At 48.9% G+C, this 20,325-nt stretch overlaps 1 protein-coding gene across 3 annotated transcripts in view; it reads left to right on the top strand.

Moving 5' to 3' along the window:
- Positions 1 to 20,325, top strand: part of LOC145361763 (serine/threonine-protein kinase BRSK2-like) — a 134,534-nt gene that overhangs the window by 68,712 nt on the left and 45,497 nt on the right. For 2 of the 3 annotated variants that reach the window (XM_080217720.1, XM_080217721.1), the window contains exon 2: positions 17,474 to 17,568. In XM_080217720.1, coding sequence (XP_080073846.1) covers positions 17,474 to 17,568 — 95 coding nt within the window. Of the gene's footprint in view, positions 1 to 17,473; positions 17,569 to 20,325 lie in introns of those variants that run through there. The other variant, XM_080217719.1, reaches the window with a different exon arrangement.

Below are 20,325 nucleotides of genomic sequence, written 5' to 3'. Positions count from 1 at the left end.
CAATTCCTTACCTTTTCATCCCTCTCCCTTCTCTTTTCCCTTTGACTTGTTCTCCATCCTGCCTCCTTTTCCTCTTCTCCCCCTCACAGTTCTACTCTTCCCTCCCTCACTCACGGACTCGCGCTCTCCCTCCCGCAGGATCCTGGCGTCGCTCTGAAACGTGTTTTGATCTGCGCCAAAGGACAGAACCGGCAGCTTCCGACTCTCTTTGCCACAGCTCTGCTCACACGTGGCAAATGAAGATCTGGGTTCGATCCCCGGCTCGGGTCACTGTCTGTGCGGAGTCGGCACGCTGTCCCCGTGACTGCGTGGGTTTCCTCCGGATGCTCCGGTTTCACAGAATCATAGAACTCTACAGTGCAGAAAGAGGCCCTTCGGCCCATCGAGTCTGCACCGACCACCATCCCACCCAGGACCTACCCCATATCCCTGCATATTTTACCCACTAATCCCGGCGTCTCAGGACACTAAGGGACAATTTTAGCACGGCCAATCAACCTAACCCGCACATCTTTGGACTGTGGGAGGAAACCGGAGCGCCCGGAGGAAACCCACGCAGACACGAGGAGAATGTGCAAACTCCACACAGACAGTGGCCCAAACCAGGAATTGAACCCGGGTCCCTGGAGCTGTGAAGCAGCAGTGCTAACCACTGTGCTACCGTGCCGCACTCCCACATTCTGAAAGATGTGGTGGTTAGGGTGCATTGGCCGTGCTAAATTCTCCCTCAGTGTACCCGAACAGGTGCTGGACTGTGGCAACCGGAGGATTTTCACAATAACTTCGTCACAGTTACATTGCCCGTCTAAAACTAGAGGGTGTAGGTTTAAGTTGAGAGGGGAGAGATACAAAAGGGTCCAGAGGGGCAATTTTTTTCACCCAGAGGGTGATGAGTGTCTGGAACAAGCTGCCAGAGGTAGGAGTAGAGGTGGGTACAATTTTGTCTTTTAAAATGCATTTAGATAGTTACATGGGTACGATGGGTATAGAGGGATATGGGCCAAATGCGGGCAGTTGGGATTAGCTTAGGGGTTTTAAACAAAAAGGGCGGCATAGACAAGTTGGGCCAAATGGCCTGTTCCCATACTGTAAACCTCGATGACTCAGTGTTAATGTAAGCCTATTTGAGGCACTAATAAATAAACTTTAAACTTAAACCCCCTGGTGAGGGGGTGTCAACTCAAATCCTTGGTCCGCTGCTCCACTCCAGTGTCCTGGGATCTCCCCTGAGGGTTGGGCGCTGCATTGCTGACATCCCACTGATAAGCAGGAGGGGGAGGGGGGTGAGGGGGAGGTAGGAGAGAGAGTGAGAGGGAGGGGGAAGGTAGAGTGGGGCGGGGTGATTGGGGGGGAGGTAGGAAGGAGGGAGAGGAAGTGGGGGGAGGTGGGGAGGAGGTTAAGGGGGAGGGAGAGGGAGGGGGAGGTCGGGAGGAAGTAGAGAGGTGAGGGGGAGGGAGAGGGGGAAAAGAGGGGAGGGAGAGGGGGTGAGAGGGAGGGGGAGGTCGGGAGGAAGTAGAGAGGTGAGGGGGACTTGGGGGAGGGAGAGGGAAGGAGGGTGGAGGGAAAGGGGGTGAGAGGGGTTGAGAGGGAGAGGGGGAAGGTAGAGTGGGGCAGGGTGATTGAGGGGGGTAGGAAGGAGGTTGAGGGGGAGGGAGAGGGGGTAAGAGAGAGGGGGCAGTAGGGAGGAAGTAGAGGGATGAGGGGGAGGTAGGGGGAGCGGGAGGGGGGAAAGAGGGGAGGGAGCAGGGGTGAGAGGGAGGGGGAGGTAGGGGGAGTGCGAGAGAGGGGGGAGGGAGGGGGGAAGGGAGGAAGGGAGAGTGGGAGGGACTGAGGGAGGGAGGGAGGAGGTAGAGGGGGTGAGAGGGAGTGAGGGAGGGAGGAGGTAGAGGTGGAGGGTGGAGGGGGAGAAAGCTGACAGACAGGGGATTAGAGCCGTGTTGCTGGGGGTTCCCCTGAGGCCCATGTGACGGACAAGGCCTCAGGTTTGCAGCTGACTATCTCCCTCCAGTCCCACGCGGCGGCAGAGCCTGTTAACCCTTCGAGAGCTGAGCTGCTGTCACAGGCTGCGCCTCTCCATTACCCAGAATGGTGGCCACCTCCAGGCCCGGGCTGACGAGACGGGGATTGGGGGCGACAGATCTGCCCCCCAACGCCCCGTCCCCCTTCATCCCCCCCTTCACCCTTCAGCCCCCCCCCCCCCACCGTGCCCCTTCATCCCAACTACACCCCTCTCCCTTCCCACCCTTCCAACCTGTGGTAGCACGATGGCACAGTGGTTAGCGCTGTTGCCAGGGACCCGGGTTCGATTCCGGCCTCGTGTCACTCACTGTCTGTGTGGAGTTTGCACATTCTCCCCGTGTCTGCGTGGGTTTCCTCCCACAGTCCAAAGATGTGTGGGTTGGGTGGATTGGCCGTGCTAAATTGCCCCTTAGTGTCAGGGGGACTAGCTAGGGTAAATACGCAGGGTTACGGGGATAGGTCCTGGATGGGATTGTTTTCAGGATGGGCTGAATGGCCTCTTCCTGCACAGTAGGGATTCCACGATTCCCTCCCCTCAGACCTCCCGCTTTCCAAAGACCCCTGTGAGAGGAAGCAGAGATCATGGCTGATTATCCGGCCCAGGCTGTTTTCCTTCAGTCTCCCCGTTGAGTGATGGCCTTGGAATAGAAAATGCAGAACGTTCTGGAAGGCTGGACTTTCCGCCGGCTAATGGAGTTCTCCGAATCCTGCCCGCAGGAAGCCTGGACTTTCCTGGTGGTTCTGTAGATGGCAACGAGAAGCTCCATCTAGTGGCAGCTTCAGGTGTGGCACTGTCACCGAATGGTGAGCCCAACCACATTCGAGGGGCTGAATGGTCCACTTCTGCCTTTATTTCATTTATTTGTAAGACCTCCCCCCACCCCCCCAACTATATACCTTGCACCTTTAATATAATGGGGGGGGGGGTGCACGAGGAATGTTGTCTGTGGTACCTTGTTTTTTGAAAAACACTCACAGAGGGGCCTTTCAGAGGCGTTTCCCCAGGGTGCAAGTGTCAGTTACAAAGGGGGCACAGGGCCTGTTCCTGCGCTGTACTTTTCTTTGCTCTTTGTTCCGTCCAATCCCCCCGATCCTGGAATCCAACGGGAAGGGAGACAGTGGATCGGCCAGTGGGGTAGGCTAGAGCTGGGCCGAGTGGCCTGTTCCTCAGGGTGTTTCTCACGTACTGCCTCCGAGCCTCAGTGCGCAACGAACTGCGTTGTGACGTAAATTAGACAGTCGCTTCAAAGAGCTGGCATGGGCGTGATGGGCCGAACGGACTCAGTAAGATGCTGTAATTCTAACTCTGCGCATCGGCCAGTGGACTCCTTGCTCACAAGCTGGTGCGGTTAGCCAATACTGTCACCCTGCTGCAGGCGCCTTGATGTAATCCGGACAGGATTCCTTCTTGTTAGCCTCCTCCCATCATCCTAAGGTCGCAATCCTGATTAAGTGTTCCTCCTCCTCCTCCACCCCCCCCAGAACCACGCCCCCCCCTCAAATCCACCAGGGCAACCAAAGGGTGGGATTTTATGACCTTCCTTGGAAATTCCCGCCTGAGGCCTACGGAGATTTTAGGGAACTATAGGCTTGCATGCCCAGATCCCTCTCCGACTCTGTGGCAGGCAAGGTGGGAGAATTCCAAAATCCCGACCAAGCACTTGGAGACGCAAAGCAAAACGTCAATACCGCCCTCTCGGCTGAGCTTATTTATCGGTAAGCCTACGTTAACACTGCAATGAAGTTGCTGTGAGAATCCGCACTCCGGCACCTATTCGGGTGCACTGAGGGAGAACGTAACACTTCACCAGCACGTCTTTCGGACCGGGGGAAGGAAACCGGAGGAAACCCACGCAGACACGGGGAGAATGTGCAGACTCCACACACAGACAGTGACCCAAGCCCGGGAATCGAACCCGGGTCCCCTGCGCTGTGAGGCAGCAGTGCTCACCCACTGTGCCGCTGAACGGTAAAGATCCCATGTCCAATATTCCAGAGGGGAGCAGGGAGCGACCTTTGCCAATATTTATTGCACAACCAACATCACAAAGGAATGTTGTCTGGCCGATATCACGTTGCTACTTGTAAGGCAGGAAATCTGAAATAAAATCTGACAAGGCTGACAGTATTTCACAGGCCGGACACAATCGGGGTTAGTCGTCTGCTTCCCAGAGAGTTGAAATTATAGAATCATAGAACCCCGACAGTACAGAAGGAGGCCATTCAGCCCATCGATGATGCACTGACAACAACCCCACCCAGGACCTGTAACCCCACATATTTACCCTGCTAATCCCCCTGACACTAAGGGGCAATTTAGCATGGTCAATCCACCTAACCTGCACATCTTTGGACTGTGGGAGGAAACCGGAGCACCCGGAGGAAACCCACGCAGACACAGGGAGAACGTGCAGACTCCACACAGACCCAAGCCGGGAATCGAACTCAGGTCCCTGGCACTGAGAAGCAGCAGCGCTAACCACTGTGCCACCGCACCACCCTTCAGGCTTTACACTTTAGACTGGCTTTTTAATTATTAACTTAAAGGGCTGACCATTTAAATAATGACCATTTAATTAAATTGTGGGCAGCACGGTAGCACAGTGGTTAGCACTGCTGCCTCACAGCGCCAGGGACCTGGGTTCGATTCCCGGCTTGGGTCACTGTCTGTGTGGAGTTTGCACATTCTCCCCATGTCTGCGTGGGTTTCCTCCGGGTGCTCCGGTTTCCTCCCACAGTCCCAGAGATGTGCAGGTTAGGTTGATTGGCCATACTTAAAATTGCCCCTTAGTGTCCTGAGATGTGTAGGTTAGAGGGATTAGTGGGTAAATATGTTGGGATATGGGGGTAGGGCCTGGGTGGGATTGTGGTCAGTGCACACTCGATGGGCCGAATGGCCTCTTTCTGTACTTTAGGGATTCTATGATAGAGTGTGTGGAACTTTTCTGTTCCGCTTGCCGATGGGAAGTATAGCAGGCGGGCACGGACCATACAAAGGGCTTGGGGTGAACGCAGCCAGAAAATTTCCACCCAAAATGCTGGAGCTCCATTGAGTGGATTTCCCTCCCGGTGTGGCTGGTGGACTGATATCATTACTCAGCAGCGGGTAGCTGTGTACCCAGTTCGATTCCCGGCTTGGGCCACTGTCTGTGTGGAGTCTGCACATTCTCCCCGTGTCTGCGTGGGTTTCCTCCGGGTGCTCCGGTTTCCTCCCACAGTCCAATGATGTGCGGGTTAGGTTGATTGGCCATGCTAAATTGCCCATTAGTGTCCTAGGTTAGAGGGATTAGTGGGTAGCTGTGTACGTGGTAAGCTGGGTGCATGTTCCAGTAACAATTAGTTCCTATTTCATTGTAATAATATAACATCCCTCTCTGAATAAAATATATATAGCTGCCATATCAATACAACTCTTCCAACCATTAACATTTTCTTTCTCAATCGGATCAACAAAACCTCTATAATTAAACTCAGCAACTTTATGGTTTATTTCAGCTTGTTTTCAGCACAACTTTATTCACGCTATTTCGGCACTGGGATGTTGTTGGTGTTGAATCACTGGTTAGTGATGTTGTTTATGTTGTCTTGCTGGTTAGTGATGTTGTTTATGTTGTCTTGCTGGTTAGTGATGTTGTTTACGTTGTCTTGCTGGTTAGTGATGCTGTTGGTGTTGTGTCGCTGGTTAATTTTGTTGTTGGTTAGTGATGCTTTTCATGTCTTGCTGGTTAGTGATGTTGCTCGTGTTGTTTCGCTGGTTAGTGACATTGTTGGTGTTGTATCACTGGTTAGTCATGTTGTTGGTTTTGTCCTGCTCGTTAGTGATGTTGTTGGTGTTGACTCACTGGTCAGTGATGTTGTTGTTATCTCGATGGTTAGTGATGTTGTTGGTGTCGTCTCGCTGGTTAGTCATGTTGTTGATGTTGTCTTCCTGGTTAGTGATGTTGTTATTCTCTCGCTGGTTAGCGATGCTATTGGTTTTTTCCCACTGGTTATAAATGTTTTTAATGTTATTTCTCTGTTTAGTGATGTTATTTGTGTTGTCTCGCTAGTTAGTGATGTTGTTGGTGTTGTCTCGCTGGTTAGTGATGTTGTCGGTGTTGTCTCGCTGGATAGTGATGTTGTTGGCTTTGACCCAGTGGTTAGTGATGTTGTTGGTGTTGTGTCGCTGGTTAGTGATGTTGTTGGCTTTGACCCAGTGGTTAGTGATGTTGTTGGTGTTGTCTCACTGGTTAATGATGTTGTTGGTGTTGTCTCGCTGGTTAGTGATGTTGTCGGTGTTGTCTCGCTGGTTAGTGATGTTGTCGGTGTTGTCTCGCTGGATAGTGATGTTACTGGTGATGTCTCACTGGTTAGTGATGTTGGTGTTGTTTCGCTGGTTAGTGATGTTACTGGTGATGTCTCACTGGTTAGTGATGTTGGTGTTGTGTCGCTGGTTAGTGATGTTATTGGTGATGCCTCACTGGTTAGTGATGTTGTTGGTGTTGTGTCGCTGGTTAGTGATGTTGTTGGCTTTGACCCAGTGGTTAGTGATGTTGTTGGTGTTGTGTCGCTGGTTAGTGATGTTATTGGTGATGTCTCACTGGTTAGTGATGTTGTTGGTGTTGTCTCGCTGGTTAGTGATGTTGTCGGTGTTGTCTCGCTGGATAGTGATGTTGTTGGCTTTGACCCAGTGGTTAGTGATGTTGTTGGTGTTGTCTCACTGGTTAATGATGTTATTGCATTGTCTTACTGGTTAGTGATATTGTTGGTGTTGTCTCGCTGGTCAGTGATATTGTTGGTGTTGTGTCGCTGGTTAGTGATGTTACTGGTGATGTCTCACTGGTTAGTGATGTTGTTGGTGTTGTTTCACTGGTTAGTGATGTTACTGGTGATGTCTCACTGGTTAGTGATGTTGGTGTTGTTTTGCTGGTTAGTGATGTTACTGGTGATGTCTCACTGGTTAGTGATGTTGGTGTTGTGTCGCTGGTTAGTGATGTTATTGGTGATGCCTCACTGGTTAGTGATGTTGTTGGTGTTGTGTCGCTGGTTAGTGATGTTATTGGTGATGTCTCACTGGTTAGTGATGTTGTTGGTGTTGCCTCGCTGGTTAGTGATGTTGGTGTTGTCTCACTGGTAAGTGATGTTATTAGTGATGTCTCGCTGGTTAGTGATGTTATTGGTGATGTCTTGCTGGTTAGTGATGTTATTGGTGTTGTCTCGCTAGTTAGTGATGTTGTTGGTGTTGTGTCGCTGGTTAGTGATGTTGTTGGTGTTGTCTCACTGGTAAGTGATGTTATTAGTGATGTCTCACTGGTTAGTGATGTTACTGGTGATGTCTCGCTGGTTAGTGATGTTATTGGTGATGTCTTGCTGGTTAGTGATGTTGTTGGTGTTGTCTCGCTGGTTAGTGATGTTACTGGTGATGTCTCGCTGGTTAGTGATGTTATTGGTGATGTCTTGTTGGTTAGTGATGTTGTTGGTGCTGTCTCACTGGTTAGTGATGTTATTGGTGTTGTGTCACTGGTTAGTGATGTTGTCGGTGTTGTCTCACTGGTTAGTGATGTTATTGGTGTTGTCACACTGGTTAGTGATGCTGTTGGTATTGTCTCACTGGTTAGTGATGTTATTAGTAATGTCTCACTGGTTAGTGATGTTATTGGTGTTGTCACACTGGTTAGTGATGCTGTTGGTGTTGTCTCACTGGTTAGTGATGTTGTTGGTGTTGCCTCGCTGGTTAGTGATGTTGTTGGTGGTGTTTCGCTGGTTAGTGATGTTGTTGGTATCTCGCTGGTTAGTGATGTTGTTGGTATCTCGCTGGTTAATGACATTGGTGTTGTCTCGCTGGTTAATGACATTGGTGTTGTCTCGCTGAGTGTTTTTGATGTTGTTTCTCTAGTTAATGATGTTGTTCATGTCTCACTGGTTCATGATGTTGTTGGTGTTGTTTTGCTGGTTAGTGATGTTGTTGGTGTTGCTTTGCTGGTTAGTGATGTTGTTGGTGTCTCATTGGTTAGTTATATTGTTGTTCTTGTGTCGCTGGTTAGTGCTGTTGTTGGCGTTGTCTCACTGGTTAGTGATGTTTTGCTCCTCTGGTTATTGATGTTGGTGTTGTCTTGCTGGTTAGTGATATTGTCAGTGATGTCTCGCTGGTTAGTGATTTTTTTGATGTTGTCTCGCTGGTTAGTAATGTTGCTGGTGTTGTCTCACAGGTTAGTGATGTTGTTGGCGTTGTTTCGCTGGTTAATGTTGTTGGTGTCTCATTGGTTAGTGATTTTGCTGGTGTTGTCTCGTTGGTTAGTGATGTTGTTGATGATGTCTCGCTGGTTAGTGATGTTGCTGGTGTTGTCTCACAGGTTAGTGATGTTGTTGGTGTTGTTTCGCTGGTTAGTGTTGTTGGTGTCTCGCTGGTTAGTGATGCTGTTCGTGGCTTGCTGGTTAGTGATGTTAGTGTTGCCTCGCTGGTTAGTGATGATGTTGGTGTTGACTCACTGGTTAGTGATGATGTTGGTGATATCTAGCTGGTTAGTGATATTGTTTGTGTTATCTTGTTGGTTAGTGATGTTGTTGGTGTCTCGTTGGTCAGTGATGCTGTTCATGCCTTGCTGGTTAGTGATGTTGTTTATGCTATGTCGCTGGTTACTGATGTTGGTGTTGTCTCGCTGGTTAGTGATGTTGTTGGTGTTACCTTCATGGTTAGTGATGTTACTGGTGTGTGTCGCATGTTAGTGATGTTGTTGGTGTTGTATCGCTGGTTAGTTTTGTTGTTGGCACCCCGTTGGTTAGTGATGCTGTTGCTGTTGTTTTGCTGGTTAGTGATGTTGTTGGTGTTGTCTCGCTGGTTAGTGATGTTGTTGGTTTTGTCCCGCTGGTTAGTGTTGTTGTTGATGTCTCGTTGGTTAGTGATGCTGTTCATTTCTTGCTGGTTCGTGATGTTGTTCATGATATTTTGCTGGTTAGTGATGTTGGTGTTGTCTCGCTGGTTAGTGTTGTTGTTCATGTTATTTTGCTGGTTAGTGTTGTTGGCACCTCATTGGTTAGTGATGTTGTTGCTGTTGTTTCACTGGTTAGTGATGTTGCTGGTGTTGTCTCACTGGTTAGTGTTGTTGGTGTCTCGTTGGTTAGTGATGTTACTGTGTGGTCTTTCTGGTTACTGATGTTGTTGGTTTGTCTCGGTGGTTAGTGATGTTATTGGTGTTGTTGTCTTGCTGGTTAGTGATGTTGCTGGTGTTGTCTCAGTGGTTAATGATGTTGGTGATGTTTCGCTGGTTAGTAATGTTGTTGGTGTTGACTTGCTAGTTAGTGATGTTGGTGTTGTCTCACTGGTTATAGATGTTTTGATGTTGTTTCTCTGGTTAGTGATGTTATTGGTGATGTCTCGCTGGTTAGTGATGTTGCTGGTGTGGTCTTACTCATTAGTGATGTTGTTGTTGTGTCGCTGGTTAGTGATGTTGCTGGTGTTGCCTCGATGATTAGTGATGTTGTTGGCTTTATCCTGCCGGTTAGTGGTGTTGTTGGTGTTGTCTCACTGGTTTGTGATGTGGCTGGTGTTGTTTCCCCGCCACCCTCCCCTCCCCCCCTCCCCCCCCACCCCCATCAAGGGATCGGGCCTCCCTCCCACCACCAGACGACGATCAGCCCTCTTGTCCCCCCTACCCCACCAGGGATACACCTGACCCTTCTCCTCCACCACCCCCCCTCCCCCAAGAGGATGATCTGGGTCAGAGAGCCATTGCAGCCTCTGAAGCCTGTTCGGAGGTTCCCCTGCAAAATAAAAACCAGCTTCGGATTTTTATTTTGCAGATCACTTACAGCGCGGATCCAGAACGGACCAGAAGACGGTAAAGTGGGATTTGATGGGAGAGTTTATTAAATCAATTTAAATTCATACTAATGCATTTAAATCGTCAGGCCACCCGATTCGGGTGTGGGCTGGATCCGCGCCTGAATTGGGTGTCGGTAAAGCCGTGATCTGCTCGGATTCGGGTGCAGATTGCATTAAAGTCCCAACGCCTGAATTTACCGCGATTTTGCACCCAAAAACGGGCGTGAATATTTGGTAAAATTGAGCCCAGTATTCCAAGTGTGGCCTTACCAACGTCTTGTACAACTTCAACCAAACGTCCCAACTCCTGTATTCAATGTTCTGACCGATGAAACCAAGTATGCCGAATGCCTTCTTCACCACTCTGTCCACCTGTGACTCCACTTTCAAGGAGTTATGAACCTGTACCCCTAGATCTCTTTGTTCTATAACTCTCCCCAGCACCCTGTCAATAACTGAGTAAGTTCTACCCTGGCTCAATCTACCAAAATGTATCACCTCGTATTTATCTAAATTAAACTCCATCTACCATTCGTCAGCCCACTGGCCCAATTGATCAAGATCCCGTTGCAGTTTGAGATAACTTTCTTCACTATCCACTGTGCCACCATAATGATGATGTTGTTGGTGTTATCTTGCTGGTTAGTGATGTTGTCTTGCTGGTTAGTGATGTTGTCTTGCTGGTTAGTGATGTTGTCTTGCTGGTTAGTGATGTTATTGGTGTTTTGTCACTGGTTAATGACATTGTTGGTGTTGTTTCGCTGGTTAGTGATGTTGCTGGTGTTCTCTTGCTTATTAGTGATTTTGTTGATGTCTCGCGTGTTGGAGAGATTATTGTTGGTGCAGCATTCTGAGTGGTACCCTGTGACAAGGAGCTACCATACCTGATTGTGTGTGAATAATTTAGCCCCCACAGATTGCCGTGTCCTGGGTGGTATTTGAGCAGCTTTCATCTCCTCTTTCTGCTGTGTGTTTCTGTACTCCGGACATGTGTTACAGTTGGCACTGTTCTTTCAGTATCTTTGTAGGTGCCTGTCACACAGCTGATCTGACACTGAGTTTATACTTCTTCCTCCTTCCCATCTGATCTTACAGTTTATTTATTAGTATCGTAAGTAGGCTTACATTAACACTGCAATGAAGTTACTGCGAAAATCCCCCAGTTGCCACACTCTGGCACCTGTTTGGGTAACACTGAGGCAGAATTTAGTATTACCAATCCACCCAACCTAACCGGACCTAACTGACAATAATCTCCCCCTCAATGTCAACAAAACGAAGGAGATTGTCATCGACTTCAGGAAGCGTAAAGGAGAACATGTCCCTGTCTACATCAACAGGGACGAAGTAGAAATGGTGGCAAGCTTGAAGTTTTTAGGCATTCAGATCACCAACAACCTGTCCTGGTCCCCCCATTCCGACACTATAGCTAAGAAAACCCACCATCACCTCCACTTTCTTAGTAGATTAAGGAAATTTGACATGTCAGTTATGACTCTCACCAACTTTTACAGATGCACCATAGAAAGCGTTCTTCTCTGGTTGTATCACAGCTTGGTATGGGCTCCTGCACTGCCCAAGACCGCAAGGAACTAGAAAAGGTTGTGAATGTAGCCCAATCCATCACGCAAACCAGCCTCCCATCCGTTGACTCCGTCTACACTTACTGTTGCCTCGGCAAAGCAGCCAGCATAATTAAGGACCCCACACACTCCAGACATTCTCTCTTCCACCTTCTCCCATCAGGAAAAAGATACAAAAGTCTGAGGTCACGTACCAACCGACTCAAGAACAGCTGCTTTCCTGCTGCTGTCTGTCTTTTGAATGGACCTACCTTGCATTAAGATGATCTTTCTCTACACCCTAGCTATGACCTAAACACTACAGTCTGCAGTTTCTCCTTTCCTTCTCTATGAACAGTATACTCTGTCAGTAACATACAAGAAACAATACTTTTCACGGTATGTTAATACTTTTAACTGTACGACCACAATAATAAATCAAATGAGCACATCTTTAGATGCTAAGGGGCAATTTAGCATGGCCAATCCACCAAACTGCACAACTTTTGAAACTATGGGGCAATTTAGCATGGCCAATCCCCCTAACCTACACTTTTATGGACACTAAGGGGCAAATTAGCATGGCCAATCAACCTAACCTGCACATCTTTGGAGTGTGAGGGGAAACCGAAGCCCTCGGAGGAAGCCCACGCAGACACAGGGACAATGTGCAGACTCCGTACAGGCAGTGACCCAAGCTGGGAATTGAACCCGGGTCCCTGGCGCTGTGAGGCAGCAGCGCTAACCACTGTGCCGTTGTGCTGCTCTTGCTTCTTCTGGAGAAATTCCTTTCTGTTGTGCGTTGAATGTGAATGTTCTGGTTCCAGCTCACAGACCAGCACCTTCCAGTGACCTGCAATAGGACAGCAATGCTCTAGGGCTGGATGTCTTTGCTGTATTTGTATCAGGCTCTCACTGTCTGGATCACTTGCTGAGTGAGTAGCTGTAACTCATTATCTCTGCTGGTCTCAGCTGTAATTGGACTGTTCTGGCACTGTTACATCCACTAGGTGATCCTCGATCTTCTAGGGCTAGATGGCCTACTCCTGCTCCTATTTCTTATGTTCTTATCTCGTGGTTTGCTGAAATCAGCTCCAGCTCTTCACCACTGCTCGACCCCAGGGTGGCAGAACCATCTGCTTCCGTGACACACAACACACAATTAACATCTTTCCCTTGGTGACTCCCTCTGATCTGGGTTGTTCCTGGCTGTCGAATCTCACTTCCTCTCTCCGCCCTTAGCAAGTCGGTGCTCAGTTTCAAAGCGTCGTCCCTCAGATGGCACGGAGGCACAGCGGGTTAGCACTGCTGCCTCACAGCGCCAGGGATCTGGGTTCGATTCCTGACCTCAGGTCACTGTCTGTGCAGAGACTGCACGTTCTCCCTGTGTCTGCGTGGGTTTCCTCCCAGTGCTCCAGTTTCCTCCCACATTGCAAACATGTGCAGGTTAGGTGGATTGGCCATGCTAAATTGCCCCTTAGTGTCCAAAAATGTGCAGGTTAGGATTGGCCATGCTAAATTGCTCCTTAGCATCCAAAGATGTGCAGGGTGGGTGGATTGGCCATGCTAAATTGCCCCTCAATGTTCAAAGACGTATAGGTTAGGTGGATTAGCCGTGCTAAATTGACTCGAGTGTCAGGGGAATTAGCAGAGTGAATATGTGGTGCTACAGGAATAGGATTGTGGTCGATACAGATCTGATGGGCCGAATGGCCTCCTTCTGCACTGTAGGGGTTCTATGATTCCAGGATAACCATTTCTCTCAAATCTTCTGGATATATTTGGTACAGTTGATGTCCTTATCTGAGGAAGGATGTCCTTGCTATAGAGGGAGTGCAGTGAATGTTTACCAGGCTGATTCCTGGGATAGCAGGTCTGTCACAGGAGGAGATACTAAATCGGTTAGGATTATATTCACTGGAGTTGAGAAAAGAGTGAGAGGGAATCTCACAGAAACTTATCAAATTCTAACAGGGTTAGACAGGGTAGATTCAGAAAGAATGTTCCCGATGGTGAGGGGGGCAGTCCAGATCTCGGGGTCACAGTTTGAGGATAAGGGGGTAAATCTTTTAGGACTGAGGTGAGGAGAAATTTCTTCACCCAGAGGGTGGCGAATGTGTGGAATTCACTCCCACAGAAAGTAATTGAGGCCAAAACCTTGTGTGATTTCAAGAAGAAATTAGATATCGCTGTCAGGGCTAAAGGGATATGAGGGGGAATCAGGATATTGAATTTGATGATCAGCCGTGAACATAATGAATGGTGAAGCAGGCTCGAAGGGCCAAATGGCCCACTCCTGCTTCTAGTTTCTATGATGTTACTCTGGGAATATCTGGCGGAGTGTGTGAGAGGGCCCCACTGCCTGACCTCCAGCCCCTGAGGAGAACCATGTTGGAGAACAGCAAATGTTCTTCTTTCTCTGCAGTCTTTTTCCCCTGCTTGAGTATTCCTGCCTCTTTATGAATTTGGTTCGAGATGTCACTGAGGGAATGCTGTCTGGTAATCTCTGTGAACTATCCGGGGAAGAGGCTAATTTCATTTGGAAAGGATATGCAGAGGGTATCTCAGCAGTTCTGGGCCACAGGCCATCCTATCTTCATTGGCCTGTGTTTCCCCTGCTGATGTGGATAAGATAAGCCCCCTGCGGACAATTTCATCTCAGTGATGTTAACAGGGACCCAGTGGGATGTTAACCCTATTATCCAGCTGCTGCTGGTCCTGTCAGAGAAACGATTGCCCTTTCCTCTGCTTCCCAATGCATGAGATTCCCGGCTAGCTTGCTCCCGGATATTACTGTAAGAGAGTGCAGAGGAGGAAGGGAATGTGAGAGAGAGAGAAATCCAACATCTGGCAGAGAGAGATGGTGTTGGTCAGAAGGAGGTAGTGAGATCTCGATAGTCAGCAAGAGTCAGGGACAGAGAGAAAGGCAATGGAACAACTCTCTCCACTCCCTGACTCTCTCATTTTCTCTCTTTATCTTGCACTACTAACTCTCACTCTATCTCTCTCTTCCATGCTTCCCATATAACATTGGCTTCTGATCTCTCTCCCTCTCTCGTACACAGTCAATTTCTCTTCCTCTCTCTCCCTCCCTCCAGCTTTCACTTTTCTCCTTCCCACTCTCCCGACCTTACATCAACTTGCTCTCTACCCATCTCTCTGACACTGCATCCTTCTCTCTTTCTCTCTCTTCCCTTCCCTCTCTTTCACTTACATTCTCTCTCTCTCTCTCTCTGCCTCACTCTCCTCTCTCTGTCCCCACTTTCTCTAACACTGAGCCTCTCCCCCTCTCCCCTTCTCCCCCTCTCCCCCTCTCCCCCTCTCCCCCTCTCTCCCTCTCTCCCTCTCTCCCTCTCTCCCTCTCTCTCTCCCTCTCTCACTCTCCCTCTCTCTCTTTCTCATTCTGCCTCACTCTCTCTCTCTAAAACTAACCCTCTGTCTCCCTTCCCTCTCTCTCTTACGCTCTCTCTCACCCTGCCTTGCTCCCTTGCTCTCTCTCCCTCTCTTCAACCCTAACCCTCACTCTTTCTCTCCCCCTTCCCTCCCTTTCTATCACTCTTACTCTACCTTGCTGCCTCTCTCTCTCTCCCCCCTCACTCACACATACACACTGACCCTCTTTCCCGGTCTTTATTTCAGTTAACATTTATTTGGCCAGATAAATCAATGAGAACTAATTCTCATTTACAGTAATGACTTATTCTGTCCTCTCTCTCTCCCTCCTTTCTCTCCCTCGCTTTCTCTCTTTCTTTCTCCTTCCTGTTGCTCCTTCTCTCTCTCTCTGTCTTGCAATGGCTTTCTCTCTTTCTTACTCTGCCTCTCCCTCCCTCTCTCTCTTCCACTGCCTTTCTCGTTCTCTCTTTTTCTCACCCTCCCCCTCTCTGTCCTCTGCTTTTCTCTGCCTCTTTGCCCTATCTGCCCGAACGTTAAGTATAGCGGGAGTACAGCGACACTTCATTCCTGGGATGGTGGGTCTGTCGTATGAGGAGAGACTAAGTCGGTTGGGATTACATTCACTGGAGTTTAGAAGAGTGAGGAGGATCTCATGGAAACTTATAAAATTCTAACAGGATTAGACAGGGCAGATTCAGAAAGAATGTTCCCCAATGGTTGGGGGGGAGTCCAGAACTAAGCTTTGCTGGAATGGGACCAGAAATTCCTACCTGAGACCAAAGAACATTTCCATTGTCTGCCCCTCTCCTCTGGTGAGGGGAGCCCAGAATTGGGGTACATAGTTTGAGGATAACGGGTAAACCTTTTAGGACTGAGGTGAGGAGAAATCTCTTCACCCAGAGGGTGGGGAATGTGTGGAATTCACTCCCACAGAAAGTAGCTGAGGGCAAAATGTTGTGTGATGTTTGAGAAGAAATTAGATCTAGCTCCTGGGGCTAAAGGGATATAAAGTGAAAAAAAGGAAAGTTGAAGGTTATTTATTAGTCACAAGTAGGCTTGCATTAACACTGCAATGAAGTTACTGTGAAAATCCCCTAGCAGGCACCTGTTCGTGTACACTGAGGGAGAATTTAGCATGGCCAGTGCACCCTAACCAGTACATCTTTCGGAAATTTCTCTCTCTCTCTTGCAGTGGCTTTCTCTCTCTCTCTTACTCTGCCTCTCTTTGTCTCTGTCTCTCCCTCCTTCCCTCTCTGTCTTCCGCTGCCTTTCTCGTTCTCTCTTTTGCTCACCCTCCCCCTCTCTGTCCTCTGCTTTTCTCTGCCTCTTTGCCCTATCTGCCCAAACGTTAAGTATAGCGGGAGGACAGCGACACTTTATTCCTGGGATGGCAGGTCTGTTGTATGAAAGGGGGTGGGGGGGAGGATGGAGGGATCAGGATATTGAATCTGATGATCAAAATGAATGGGGAGCAGGCTCGAAGGGCCAAATGGCCTCCTCCTGCTTTTAATTTCTATGTTTTAACAGATCTGGATTTAGTCAAAGTGCCTCAGAGTTGCTGGACTATGGAGGGGGGGGGTGGGGAACCAGACTCTCGATTAGGCCTTCTGGAAGAATCTGATGCCTCCCAAGTAAGCGACCAGCAGCGACTGACTCTCCGGGGCTGCTTAGATGAAATATACGGGATGTCCCCATCAGGCCCAGAATGTGGACATCCCTTTACAGAATCATAATATCCCTACAGTGCAGAAACAGCCCATTAGGTCTGTACTGACTCTCCCTCAGAGTATCTTACCCAGGCCCTATTCCTGCAAAGGGGAGCCGATGGCCTAGTGGTATTATCGCTGGATTATTAATCCAGTAACTTTCTGGGGACCGGGGTTCAAATCCTGCCATGGCAGATGGTGGAATTTGAATTCCATAAAAAAAATCCAGAATTAAGAATCTACTGATGAAACCGCTGTTGGAAAAACCCATCTGGTTCACTAATGTCCCTTTAGGAAGGAAATCTGCTGTCCATATCTGGTCTGGCCTACATGTGACTCCAGAGCCACAGCAATGTGGTTGACTCTTAACCACCCTCTAAACAAGAGCAACCAGGGATGGGCAATAAATGTTGGCCAGTCAGCGACGCCCATGTCCCACGAATGAATAACAAATAACCCAAGCATTTATCCTGCTCATTCACCTAACCTGCACATCTTTGGACACTAAGGGACAATTTACCATGGCCAATCCACCTAACCTGTACATCTTTGGACACTAAGGGACAATTTAGCATGGCCAATCCACCTAACCTGTACATCTTTGGACACTAAGGGACAATTTAGCATGGCCAATCCACCTAACCTGTACATCTTTGGACACTAAGGGGCAATTTAGCAATCCACCCCAACCTATACATCTTTCGAAGATGTGGGGAGAAAAATAAATTATTTTGGGAGTGTTTCCCCCTTCTGGAAAGAGTTTCCTTCATTGATGCAGTCTGTACTTCCAAGAACGAAGCGGATTTAGAGAGAGAGGGTGAGAGAGAGAGACGTTCTTTCCAAAATGGCGGTGGTCCATCAATAATCAAGACCCAGAACCTCTTGGGGATTTGGAGGAGCAGGGTGGATTCATCCGCTATACCAGAATCCTCGGGTGGCGAAGTGACTGAGGTGTGTTTGATTATAATTGCTATGCTCCCCTTTCGTTGCAGGGCTGGTAAAGCTAGGCATTCACTGCATTACGGGACAGAAGGTTGCAATAAAGATTGTGAACCGGGAGAAGCTGACCGAGTCCGTCCTCATGAAGGTGAGAATCCCACCGACTGCTCGTCTCAAAGAGCATTACCACTGAGCTGTGTTCCTCGTGTGAGGGGAGAATGTTTTTTTCTTTTAAATTTACACAGTGAGTGATCAGGACCTGGAACGAGTGGCCTGAGAGAGCGTGGATCCAATCCTGGCTCTCCAGGAGGGAACAAATGCTTAGGATCATAGAATCCCTACACTGCAGAAGGAGGCCATTCAGCCCATTAAGCCTGCACCTACAACAATCCCACCCAGGCTCTAAACCCATAACCCCCATGTAATTATCCTGCTAATCCTCCTGACACTATAGGGGGCAATTTAGCATGGCCAGTGCACCTAACCTACACATCTTTGGACACTAAGGGGCAATTCAGCATGGCCACTCCACCTAACCTACAGACCTTGTGGGAGGAAACCCACACAGACACGGGGAAAAAGTGCAGACTCCACACAGACAGTCACCCAAGGCTGGAATTGAACCCAGGTCCCTGGCACTGTGAGGCAGCAGTGCTAAGCACTGTGCCACCCACTGGCAGGGCTACAGAGAAAATAGGGGGAAGGTATGGGTGTGGTGGCATTAGCTGAAATGCTCTTGCAGAGAAAGCTGGAACAGATCCAATGGGTCGAATGGCCTCTTTCTGTGCTGTAATCACCCTCAGACTCATTTCTTCCGAGTCTTTTCCTGTTGCAGTTTTATCTTCTGTTTCAGCAGGAGTCTGGGATGCCCGCGAGATTTAAGAGGAGGTTTTGAAACTATAATGGGCGAATAAGATTTTTCCTCTAGGAGGCAGTAGTTGGGGTGGGCGGGGACGGTTGGAGCTATAGATTTAAGGTTAGGGCTAAGGAGAGGGATTAAGGAAAATGTTTCTGCTGAGAAGATTGGTGGAGCACAGAATATTTTGCCGCAGTTTGAAGCAGAGGAGATTGAAATACCATGAATACTCGGAGCAGCGACAAGGTTTTAGAGAGAGAGAGGGATTCACTTTTTTATATTGCTGGCACAAAAGAACCAGCAATGGGCTGAATGGCCTCCTCCTGTTGCAAACATATCAAGGACTAGCAGATTGGTGCCCTAAACCAAGTGCCTTCTTCATGAATGAGCCCAGGGTGGCACAGTGGTTAGCACTGCTACCTCACAGTGCCAGGGACCCGGGTTCAATTCCAGTCTCGGGTCACTGTCTGTGTGGAGTTTGCATGTTCTCCCCGTGTCTGTGTGGGTTTCTTCTGGGTGCTCTGGTTTCCTCCCACACTCCAAAGATGTGCAAATGAGCCATGCTACATTGCCCCTTAATGTCTCAAGATGTGCAGGTTACGTGGATTAGCCATGCTAAATTGCTCCTTAGTGTCCAAAGATTTGCAGGTTAGGTGGATTGGCCATGCTAAATTGCCCCTTAGTGTCCAAAGATGTGCAGATTAGGTGGATTGGCCATGCTAAATTGCCCCTTAGTGTCCAAAGATGTGCAGATTAGGTGGATTGGCCATGCTAAATTGCCCCTTAGTGTCCAAAGATGTGCAGATTAGGTGGATTGGCCATGCTAAATTGCCCCTTGGTGTCCAAAGATGTGCAGATTAGGTGGATAGGCCATGCTAAATTGCCCCTTGGTGTCCAAAGATGTATAAGTTAGGTGGATTGGCCATGCTAAATTGCATTAGGGTAAGTATGTGGGGTTACGCGATAAGGCGGGGGTGGGATTGTTGTCAGTGCAGACTTGTGATGGGCCGAATGGCCTCCTTCTGCACTGTAGGATTTGATGATTCTATGATTGTAAGATTGACAGCTGGCTGGTTAACCAGCCAAAGGAGTCTCACAGTGAAAGTCAGGTCCAAGACTGAGCAGACTGTACTTATAGCTGAGTTCACGAGCTGCTGTTAGGGAGGGAAATCCAGGATTTTGACCCAGCGACTGCGAAGGAACTGTTGATGTATTTCCAAGTCAGAATGTGTGAGTGGCTTGGACGGGAACTTGCAGGTGGTGGGTGTTCCCATGTATCTGCTGCCCTTGTCCTTCTAGATGGAAGTGGCCGTGGGTTTGGAAGGTGCTGTCTAAGGATCTTTGGTGAATTGCTGCGGTGCATCTTGTAGACGGTACACACTGCTGCTAGTGAGCATCGGTGGTGGAGGGAGTGGATGTCTGTGGATGTGGTGCCAATCAGGTAGCTGCTTTGTCCTGGATGGTGTTAAGCTTCTCGAGTGTTGTTAGCGCCGCACCCATCCAGGCAAGTGGAGCATTTTCCATCACATCCCTGACTTGTGCTTTGCAGATCATGGACAAGCTTAGTTGATTAGGTTTAGGGCGGCATGGTAACACAGTGGTTAGCACTGCAGCCTCATAGTGCCAGGGACCCGAGTTCAAGCCCAGCCTCGGGTCACTATCTGTGTGGAGTTTGCACTGTCTGCATGGGTTTCCTCCGGATGCTGCGGTTTCCTCCCACAGTCCAAAGATGTACAGGTTAGGTGGATTGGCCATGCTAAATTGCCCCTTGATGTCCCAAGATGTGTACGTTGGGTGGATTGGCCATGCTAAATTGTCCCTTAATGTCAAAAGATGTACACGTTAGGTGGATTGGCCATGCTAAATTGCCCATTGATGTCAAAAGATGTACAGGTTAGGTGGATTGGCCATGCTAAATTGCCCATTGATGTCCCAAGATGTGTAGGATGTGATGTGTCGATGTGATGAAATGTTAAATCCTACCCGAGATCAATGGACCTTCCCGTGCTCCGCCCCTCGCCCATTCCAATCCCCGTGGTGGGTGGGGCA

Source organism: Carcharhinus amblyrhynchos, chromosome 35 (assembly GCF_965287045.1).
Source record: "Carcharhinus amblyrhynchos chromosome 35, sCarAmb.v2.hapA, whole genome shotgun sequence".
Classification (NCBI taxonomy): Eukaryota; Metazoa; Chordata; class Chondrichthyes; order Carcharhiniformes; family Carcharhinidae; genus Carcharhinus; species Carcharhinus amblyrhynchos.
The sequence above is the reverse complement of the archived record's forward strand: the minus strand, read 5'-3'. Positions and strand labels throughout refer to the sequence as shown.